Raw genomic sequence first — 11499 nt, 5'->3', positions numbered from 1 at the left:
AAAAAATGGTTAATTTGAAATTTCGCCCTGTTTGACAGGTATTAGAAGTTTTAAGGGCAAGTTGTGAGGACTGAAGACAGGATGAGCGTGGAGTGAGCAATGGTTTGTGTAATATATTTTTTCACTATCTATCATCATTAACATCCTGAAATCTATTGCCTTGATTTTTACAGCAAACATGAGATGGGAGGCTCTACACCTGTCCCATCCAGTTGCTCAACTCCACATGTCCCACTGTGATGCGGACAAAATAGCAGATGACTACACATCTGTGAGCATTTTGGTGATGTTTACATAGTTTGTGTTGGCCAGCGTGCAGTTGGCTGTCTTAAGGTTCTCCTCCTGAAAGTCCTCGTTGCTGTTGTTCACAGCCTCCTGGATCTCCATATAGTCTGATTTACTGATGGTGGAGCCACTCCGGCTCTTCTTCAGCTCCTCAGCTGAATCGGTTTTGGCCACGTTCACCTGTAGGTATTGGGCTTGCTCTTCACCTTCAGTCTCACGGTGATAGAAGTAGTTGAAGTTGGACACAATGACAGGCACGGGCAAGGCAATGGTCAGCACACCTGCAATGGCACAGAGGGAACCCACAATCTTGCCACCAATCGTAGTTGGGACCATGTCACCATAGCCGACTGTCGTCATGGACACCACAGCCCACCAAAAGGCATCTGGGATGCTCTCGAACTGTGACTCTGGCTCATCTGCTTCAGCAAAGTAGACGGCACTGGAGAAAAGGATGACCCCTATGAACAGGAAGAAAATGAGGAGGCCGAGCTCTCTCATACTGGCTTTCAGGGTCTGGCCCAGGATCTGAAGCCCCTTGGAGTGACGAGACAGCTTGAAAATTCTGAAGACACGTACTAATCGGATAACCCTGAGAATGGCTAAAGACATGGCTTGCTGACCTGCTTGACCATCCTCTGGCGTGTCAGCTAGCTCTGTGCCAAGAGTGATGAAGTAAGGGATGATAGCAACAATATCAATAATGTTCATTATATTACCAAAAAATCCTGCTTTGCTGGGGCAGGCAAAGAAGCGCACTAGAAACTCAAAGGAGAACCATATAATGCAAAGAGTCTCCAGGATAAAGAAAGGGTCAGTGAAGTAGGTGTTTGTGTAACTGATGATTGTGGTGTTGGTCTCAGGTGAAAAGACTGCTGCATGAGACTTGTGCATATCATCCTCATCATTGCGGAAAATGGGGAGGGTCTCCAAGCAGAAACTGACTATAGATATCAGGATGACCATGACAGAGATTATGGCAATAATCCTAGCAGGACCTGAGCTCTCTGGGTACTCAAACAACAGCCACACCTGTCTCTGAAACTCATTGTCAGGAAGAGGACGCTCCTCCTCCTTGATAAAACCCTCGTCTTCTCTGAAAATCTCGATGGCCTCATCGCCCAGCTCATAGAAGCGAATCTCCTCTGAGAAAATATCAAGGGTGACATTGACCGGCCTTCTTAGCCGGCCCCCTGATTGGTAATAATACAATATGGCGTCAAAGCTGGGTCTGTTCCTGTCGAAAAAGTACTCGTTCCTCAGTGGGTCAAAGTACCGCATCCTCTTTTTGGGGTCCCCCAGAAGAGTTTCTGGGAACTGTGAGAGGGTTTTGAGTTGAGTCTCAAAGCGCAGCCCTGAGATGTTGATGACCACCCTCTCACAACACTCATGGTCGGCCTCAGGGTCGTAGTCCTGCGGGTTCCCCGGGTGTGCAGCTGCTTCGTCAGAGGGGTCGCCTGTGGCAACAGTCATTCTGCGGGGGGAGGAGGCCTGCACTTTTCAGTGAGTCTGGGTCCTGCAGCCTGGAGAACTGCAGGCAGGGGCCAGGAGAGGGAGGGGGCTCAACACCGTAAAGACCTGACGGCCACAGGATGTCACCTAGGATCTGACTGCATGTAGGACAGACAAAGCAAAGACAGACAACAAGGTCAGGTTAACCTGAGACATAATGCAACACTCAATATTTCTTCCATTTAGTCCAAAGATGTCGGGAATATGCTTTAACTTCAAGAGCAAACAACTCAAAATAGACGAAAATGAAACCACCCTCTGGAACAATGTCATGAGATTCGATCTGATAGGTAAAGTCAGAAAGCTGTCGATATCAAAATAAATCACCTCATGGAAACCTGAGGTGACACTCCTGCTCCTGACATGGGCAAATTAATATGCAAATAAGCAATCTACCTTGCATATAAATTGCTTCAATGCAGGTAAACTCAGGGGCTAACTGGCATCTTAAAGAACAGAAGCTCATAAATTAGGACACTGGTCTGCTGCAATGGACAGTATCACTGAGATGAATGGGACTACCTTTTGCAGTGAAGCCATGCATGAATATTGCAATGCAGCAGGCACCCAATTCATACAGACAGCATCCTGTCTAGAATATCATAGAAAACCACTGCAGTCAAAAACACAAAAAAATGTGGGAGATGCTTTTAAGATTTACTGCTGCACCAAGCAAACACCCAAATGCCTCACATTAATTGATACCAGTTTTGTTTTGTTGGGAGCATTTTAGCCTTGAAATGGTGCCTGTCTCTGAAATATTCAAAAACACCTATAAATTATTTATCCATAGAAGGAAATAGGTTCCAAAAGAAAAACTCTATCTCTTGTCTGCATCATCTCCACTAACAGAGTGGGAGGACAGTTTTAGGGAATAAAATCCTAATGAAACATACAGCACATATAGAACTGCAGGCTTATTTTCTCTAATCACGTTTTTCTGGTGAAGTGCAAACCAGTGGATCAACTAAGAAATGCCACGACTTTGAAAAAAAAACAAAAACAAAAAAACAACAACAACAACAACACATTTTCAGAGATGATAGGTAAAACGTATTCTTGATTTCACACATACCTGCAGACATCTTTTTCATATCTGGATGTGAGTTGATGCTCCTGCTGGACACTGGTGGGAGGAAGGTGAATAACCAGCTGCGACAATCAGGTCTTCTGTCTTCAGCGAGGGTGGAGAAAAAAAACACACCCCAGAATCTCCAATTTGGGACAGTCGATGATATTCACCTCATGTTGTCTGCAGCATCCTCGCCTTGTACACCGGGTACAGTAGCTATGTGCGGGTGTGTCCTCGCTTTCCCCTCCCCGACTCCTTTCCTCCGGGGTAGGCTGTCGCGGGATGGCGATGGGCAAAAAAGGGAGGAGGGAGCCGATCAAGGAGGTGCTGGTGCTTCCCTTAATAACCAAAGGTGCTGGGATCAGCAGAATGATCGGCCTCCACTGTTCCCCTCCACGCCACAGTGACTGTGTGACGAGCTCTGGCTGCAGACAGCCGCAAAGGTAAATAGTCCTGATAAGGTGCTTCACAGAGGCAACATCTGCAAAGGGGAGTGAAAAAGCAAACGCAAAGAGGAGGAGGAGGAGGGAAGGAGCTTAAACAAAAGATAATCTTGTTAACTATATTTAATAATTAGACGCTTTCTGGGACATGTGCTTCAATATCATTTCTGTATAAATCTGCTGCTTGAGAAATCTTAATGTTTTCACGCGTCACTACAGTCAATTTGCATTTCTATTTCTCATGTAGGCATGCACCCGCCACATAAAACACATCTAGACAGGGATCCAGCGTCTGAGCTGTAGAGATGCTCTCTGGCAGAGTCCCAGCGTGTAGTGCAGAGGCAGATCTGTGAGTCCTGTAGTCTCCTAATAGCCTACATGGTGAGCAGAAAAGCGTCTGCAGACACTGACTTGAAACGACATGCATGAAAGAATCGCCCTACGTAGGGGGCTAGAAGATTATGCAATTTCACTGATCCAGAACCCCCCTCACTCACACACACTCATATAACACATATAAAGTGGTCTTTATTGGGTCCTGCATGGTTTAAGTTCGGCAGGAGGGGAGAGGGTTTCTTTCTTTTTCTTCTTAGATTAAAGGAACATTTAGGATGAAATATTTCTGCAGTCAGCACTGGCCGCTGGGCTGGTATAGAAAGCTTAGTCAAACCTGCAGTCGGGCATTGCTATGCATACCAAGAGACGTGCTGGTGATGGAGAAGGCAAGGGCGAAGCGCGCTCTCCATCCGCACTGTAGCTACCACTCCTTACCTTATCTGCAGTGTGGACAATTTAAAGCGGTACACATCTTCAGCATTGTTCAGCTGCACTACTGTCTGTTAAACATCTTCAGTTTTACGACTGCAATGCCAAATTTATTGCAACCTGTTTGGTCTTGGCATGATGACTTTAATTATAAAGTTTAGTGACATGAAACCAATCGTGAAAAGACAAAGTGTGGAAAGTATAATGTCATTAATGTGGCTGCAATGTCTCATAAACTACCTGAAATGCATGCTTAATTTTTCTAATTCAGGTGGATGTTCTGAGCTTTATTGTTAATTTGTGGGAATTATTATCAAATACAGAAGCAACAATAATTATTGACTCACTTTGTGACATGTAATTCTTGTTATTTCTTCTCCCCACCCTACCACCCCCCCACAGCAGTTATATTTGTAACCTTTCCTGGCAACAAGCTTTATTAATAATAGATAAGAGGGTGACTAAAATAGAGCAAAACCTCCCATCATTGTGCCCCTCTGTCTTCAGAGCAAACTGTGATTAACTGTAAATCCTTTCTTCAATATCAATACTGGAGCTGGGAAATGGAAGCATCATGGCCAAAAGTGATGGCCAGGAGAAGCCAAAGGTCAGCGGGAATCCCTCAGTCATGAAGGACCAGAAACTGGGAGGATGGGGGGAGGACCAGCCGGGTGATTTGTGTGAGACTCGGCTTTGCCAAGGTTACTCCTGGCGGACCCGAGACCATCAAGGCTCCCAGCCTAGTCCCTTCTGTCTGCTTGCCTGCCTGCCTGCCTGCTGCCACACATGCGGATACCTCTCACTATCCCTTAATGGCTTTCCCAGGTTTCTCATGACAGTGCAGCCATTATTTATGAGTCAGGGGACCGTTACAAAGACTGTTAATGCAGGCTCTGAAGCTCAGTTCACTTTGCATTAGCCGGCTTGCTTTAATTAAAAGCGAAGGGTCCCCGCACTCCAAATGGTGCGTGAGTTTTAATCATATTGGGACGTGAAAACGGGAAGTTGTGCAAGTTGGCAGATGAGGGTGTCAACAATGAGGTATCGACTTCAGATGTTTTGGTACGGGAACAGGGAGGAGTGAAAATGAACTTGGGAACTGACAAAACTCATTATTATAACTTCTTTATTGCTCAGACCTGAGTTGAATGATAGGTCGTTCCTTCGCTTGCTGCTGAGGCAGACATTTTCTGCTGCTGTTTTATTCATAGTAGGAATAAGAACATTTGGGTTTATTGTCATTAAATGCAATGAGGTGGATGCAAATTTCCAATATTACCCAAACACATTACTGAACTTTACATATACCTCCTCATTTTGACCAGTGAATTACAGTACATATAAAAAAACAAAATGAACTGAACCAGACATCTGTTGCTTACTTTCAGTACTTGACAGTCTAATAAAGTGCTGAGTGAAAAAAGGCACATTTCCCTCAGCACTAAAAATGTTTGTTGGCCATTTCCCAATGTGAGAGAGTATTATTTACATCCGGTGTATTGTCTGGATAGAGTACAAGGTGTAATCAATCTGTTTTTGAGCCAATATACCCCGACTCCTCCTCCTCTAGGCTTTTAATATACTGGCTCCTTTTCTCATTAATCTGCCTAAAGGTGCCTGAAGAACATTTTCTTTCCCGTACCAGCGCTACAGAGCTTGACCAGTAGCTACAAAATTACTGGAAAATTAGCCAAGCTCCCATGTGACATGTTCACCAGTTGTGAATGTCAGTGTTTGTTTAGCCCCGTCCCTGGAGTGCAGTGCTCGTTTTACAGTCATTGGTGGTCTATTGCACCTCCTTCCTCCTTGATGCTGCATTGCAGCAGCCACAGGTCAAGCACACAGACACACACACACACACACACACACACACACACACACACACACACACACACACACACACACACACACACACACACACACACACACATGCATACTGCATGGAAAAGGCTACAGGCAAAAGGTCCAAATCCCACCATGATCCCACCGTCCACTGCCCAGCTGTGCCTTTAACCAGCTCACTGTACAACATAATGCAATAAGACAGAAAAGATTAGCTCTGCATATCATGTTCACACTTATTGTGGCTGCATTAAAACAGGTTTCTTCTTCTATATACGATGATGAAATACTCTACTATGTATAATCTCACGTATAATCATCAATATATTTAATGATAATATAATGCTATGATCTGATCCTATACATTATGATAATTTACCTTTTTACCATGTTTTTTTCACTCCTCAAGGTATCTAACAATCCCACAACCTCACTGCTAAACACTTTTTCCCCTCCGATGCATCTTTACTGAGACTCAATTTATTTAACCCTCTGGGAGATGAGTCATTCCAGCATCACTGCTCAGGAGAGAGAAACTGAGGAGTCCCAGCTAAAGAGACCAGCTTCATACACACATCTACAAAAAGTTGGGCCAATAAATAACAAGAGAGGGCTTAGGTGCTCAAATATATATCAGTGCAGCTCCATGTGTCCTTCTCTGTGTCCCCTGGAACTAGCAGTACTTCTGAGGCAGAAGATATGGAGAAAAAGAAGGGAGGGATAGGGGCAGAGGAACAGACACAGAGAGAGAGAGAGAGAGAGAGAGAGGGAGAGAGAGGCGAGAGAGAGAGCATAAAAAGTGAGGGAGGAGAGGAAAAAGGGAGAGTCGTGCTCATCAGATTGAGGCCCAGCAGGACGAGGGCAGAAATTGGAAAAGAGCCAGACACCGGGAGAGACACAAGGACACTCGTCCACTGCAGTATACTGCCAAGCTGCATCTCAGTTAGCCAGATAACCTCGCAGAAATCTGCACAAGCGTTTATCTAAAGATGTAGGTTTGTAGAATAAATGTCACTTCCAGTATACGTTTGTGTCTACATCCACACGTGCTGCACTTCTTGCAAGTCAAAAGTTACCACATGCAACACTTGACTGACACACATGTATGCTTTACATTTGTACTGACAGCAACAATATGACCAAAAAAAGAAAAGAAAAATGATCTTGGCCGTTTTCAATTCAATGAGCGATCCCGATGCTTGAAGGGAAGGACTATGAGTCAGTCTGTGAGTGAGTCAGTGTCACTGTTGCAGGGATACCCTTATGCTGCATTACTCAGTGTGTCTGTATGGGTGAGTGAAATTCCAGTCAAGGTAAGCATTTGCTTCAGGAACACTGGGTTACATTACACCAAGGTCATACTAGAAATAAGATTCCTTTTGTACAAGGGTGAGGAAACAAAAATATCACTGTGGCAATAAGGTACAGTGAGGCTCTGTAAGAGGAGACGGTTTACTTGATACATTGCATGCAGCAGTGACCTATTGCAGTGTGTTGCTTCACCCCTGAATATTTCAGCAAAGCAAGGTTTTGCTCCACTTTCACTTGATAGAAAGTGTGTGAAATAATTTTGGCGTAAAGACGTGAGCAGCACACAGATTCAGGTCTGCCACAGACAGAAAAGGCTGCAGTGTTTGCTTGCCGCAGCACAGATGCACATTATGGGACTTACAGTGACAGCTACTGTGTCACTGTGGTGATGCAATCCTCGGCTTTTTGTTTGCCTGTGACTCAAGGAGCCAAAATATTTTCCTCAGCCTCATACACTCTGATCTGCAGTCGACACTGCTGCTGCTGCTGCTGCTGGACCTGCTGCAGCCTCTGTGAATCACTGTACACACCTGAGGGATGAGCCGGGGTTGTACAGAGTACAGGGTCAGACCTTTTTAACATATCTGACCTTCCCTCCTAACGATATTGTGTCCATTGAGTTCAAGAAAAGCAGACTCCTTGAAGGTGCCTCAAAGAAAATTGTCCACAGTCAGCATTGTCACTGTAGGCAAATCTTTTGTTCAGCCTCATTCGGTTGCCAAGGAGACCATCTCTAGGGGCAGTCGAGCCAGCAGTAGGAGGAGGCTGGGCGGTGACATCACGCCTACAGCATCTCTGGTGCCGCCAGGACATTTCAGGTAAAGTTACAGCATGATGACAAAGTACTTTTTGTGTCCTTGCAGCCAGCTGCGTTAGATAAACTGGTGGTTACAAAAAATGTAAAACATGTGGACTCTTATTTTCCTTGTTTCACAGTTTTACACCTGGGAAAAGTTTTCGAGCATGTGGTTCAGGTGCCTATAGGAGACTCTTCAGTGGTTTCACTGTTCAGCTTTAATATTTCTAGCTTCTGGGGGGCGAGGGATATATGTTCTCTCTGACATGTCTTTCCTTTGTCTCACTGAAAGCCCTGAACCCTGAGCCCTGTCTTAATGCAGGAGAGTGAACTTTATGAATAGCCCCCAGACTGCCATTACATGTTCTCCAAAGAGCAGATGGATGAATGGCACCCAGAAAAATAATGGCAATATGTCTCATGGTTTCTATTTTTGGCAGCACTGAGTTACAGTTTTAGGGCAGAAACTGTACCACATAAAATATCATCAGCGCAGGAAGAAAAATGTGCAAAGCTATGAATAACTATGCCGGATACAGCCGCGGCCTTCCCTTCCACGATCTGTCACGAACAAGCTTTGGTAAAGTTCAAGGATGACAATCGGCACCTCTCCTGGCAGACACTCCCCATGTTGGCGTGCCGGGTATCATTAGAGGAAGCATGCTGCTGCGAGGCATCATTCCTCTCGTGGTGAAAGTTGGCATGATGAGGACAGCAAGTAGACGGAAGGAGAGGGGAAGCCCGAGGTATCCTTTACCCCCCCCCCCCCCCCCACACACACACACACACACTCCTCCAACCCAGACTGAGCACGATCCTGGGCTCAGATTCTCATGTCTGCCTGGAGCGGCAGTGTTGGAGAGGACCAGCTGTGGAGCCGACTACACATCTGTGTCTGTCTGTGTGTGTGTGTGTTTGTGTATCATACATGCAGGTTCGTATGTGAGTGTCTTCCCTCTGACTCAGTGCAGGGCGAACGTGTTCTCCCTTTAGTCATTTCTTTTTTCTAATGACCAGGATCCCACAGTCGAGTGCATTCAGGCGTACCAGCTGTGACCGTCTTACAGCTGTGCGGCACTCAAGCATGCTCATTCACACGCACACACACACACACACATACACACAAGAACACTCAGATGTTCACAGAGGGACAGTGAGACGATTAGGCATGTCATCACATTTTAAAACTAACAGACAAATATTAAAATCAAGTGTGCATCCTTTTGTTAATGCTGCATTCTCCATGTTCAATCATGTTTAGTAGTTTAGGCTCATGTTACGTGGGCTGTGTAATATTTCATAATTTTTAGTATGAATTCAATACCCGAGTTTCAGTGCAAATACCAAAACAATAATACTCTTAGGTACCTTACATGTTTTTTATAAACTCTTTTTCTTAATTAACAAAACAGTCCACTTATGGCAAAATGTACATTTATATTAGAAACTGTCTGATCAAATACGGAGTGGACCAGATTACAAATACTATGACCAGACATTTAAAGCTGCATGAACTGATTTTTTTGGCTACATGGCAGCAGTGTCAGATACCATCAGCTTGTACCATTGTTGTGGCAAAGTATTGTCAATTTTTGGTCAACTAGAAGTCTTGTTTCTTCAACTTCTGTGGGGAAATATCAGTTTCCTCAGCTGCTAAAGCTGTTCTTTCATCAGCTACTCGTCTCTGTCTGTCTGCAGTTTGATGCAGGGCGGGTAGCGCCTGTTTATCAGAGATTTTCCACTGGAACACATTTGCCTACTGAAGCTGGAATACAGGATGATGAGAGCAGCGCTTGCAAGCCACAAAACCAAAACAAAGATCTGAAAGATGCCAGAGAAAAGTCTGTCAAGCTGAAACTGCAGAGTTGGGATAAGTCTCTTTGGTTTTGTCACTGTGAGTGACACATTTAACATACACATCGTCATTTTACCATTGTTAAAACAGAAATATTCATTAGTGCAGATTTATTGCCAGCTTTCTGTATGTAAACACTTGATACTGTTTGGGTCTATACTACTGTTTTACATCCAGCCCTGTATGGGACAAAAGGACTATTAAAGGAAAGAAATGTTGTTTATTAATTATTCAACAAATGTATAAGGAAGTGTTTCCCCCCTGCTATAAATATTACAAGGTCCTAAATTTTGAATACACTTGAAAAATATCTTGGTAATTCATCTTGTGTAATTAAGCTTCTTTCATTCTTGGTGAGGAAATACAGAAGCAGCTCGTACCTCTTCATAAACCAGAATGAGACAGGTTGAGCTGCAGGTGGCCCTTGCTGGCACTGCCGCCGAGCTCTGTGGGAGATGATTAATGACACTGGGTAACTCGCACACACGTTTTAATTTCCCCGTGGTTAAAAATATATTGAAGAAGGACTTTAATTCCAGTAGGGCAGACATGAGGGAACAAATCCACTCAGCAGTTGTGAGACTGAAGCACTTGCAGGTGTAGGACACATTTATCTGGCCTGTGGCAGCTCTGCCTATAAAACTGAACCATCAGCAAAGCGAGGTCTCCGCAGTGGACAAAGGGTTACAATCTGTGGACCTCAAAGCTGAACTGCTTCACTTTAAAATGATCCTGTGTGGACATTTATATTATTAGTCTGAGTCACCTTGACTGTTCTGTTACACCCTGTTCTGTAAATGTTTTGTTTTTGTGTGTGGAGTCTGTTCTTACAGCAGATTTGCAGACGTGCAGAAATGAGCTCCTTTTTATACAAATCAAATGTGGAGCACAAGCTGCTGCAGGAACTATTCAGCGAGAATTTGGGTGTTTGCTTATTCTTAACTGATTAATTCACAGATTTTGTTTAACATTTGTAGCTTTAATGTGGTGCTACAAATGTGGATTGCTTGGAAACAGGCACGCATATTGCAAAGTCAATTTCAAGACACCTTCATGCCCATTTCTGTGTTGAATTAAAGTCACACAAAGTGTAAGTAAGGGTAGGTGGGAGTTTTTTTTGCACTGGCTCACAAACTGTAAGTCCTATTTTTTCCTGTTGTTTCTTCCTATTAAAGCCTTTCCTTGCTGCTGTCACCAAATACTTGCTCATGGTGTAATGTTGGGTCTTTGTCAATGAAAGAGTACAGTCTAGACTTGCTCAATGTAAAAAGTGCCCTGAGATAAATTCTGATTTGATTGGCGCAATGTTAATAAAATTGATTTGACTTGAACCCTGTGGAACAAAATAATTATGGATCAGACTAAAAGCCTCCTACGGTTGTTTCCTGACCTGCCAGACAAATGTGAGACGGTCACATGACCAATCCTGGAACAAAACACAATTAAAAAGCCTCTTAATCGATTGTAATACAAGTTCATCTGAAGAAAGACGAGGAGCACATACAATTAAAAGAAACTATTAGGAGTCCTGTTATACACCTGTCAGGACAACACATTGAATAAATAATATTTGAATTGTATTCTGCTGCCATGATTATAAATACACAATCATATATTC

The 11499-nt window shown here is 44.0% G+C and overlaps 1 protein-coding gene across 1 annotated transcript; it reads right to left on the bottom strand.

Annotated features, from left to right (window-relative positions):
* Positions 1–261: 261 nt before the first annotated feature.
* On the bottom strand, positions 262–1758 carry LOC133977416 (potassium voltage-gated channel subfamily A member 2). Its single transcript, XM_062415574.1, has one exon. The coding sequence runs from the start codon at positions 1756–1758 to the stop codon at positions 262–264; it is 1497 nt and encodes a 498-aa protein (XP_062271558.1).
* Positions 1759–11499: the final 9741 nt, after the last annotated feature.

Source organism: Scomber scombrus, chromosome 3 (assembly GCF_963691925.1).
Source record: "Scomber scombrus chromosome 3, fScoSco1.1, whole genome shotgun sequence".
In the NCBI taxonomy this organism is placed as follows: Eukaryota; Metazoa; Chordata; class Actinopteri; order Scombriformes; family Scombridae; genus Scomber; species Scomber scombrus.
This window is presented reverse-complemented; position numbering and strand designations above follow the sequence as displayed.

Excerpts from the sequence above, each read along its gene's own strand:
- LOC133977416 (XM_062415574.1), bottom strand. The coding sequence starts at position 1,758 with ATGACTGTTGCCACAGGCGACCCCTCTGACGAAGCAGCTGCACACCCG.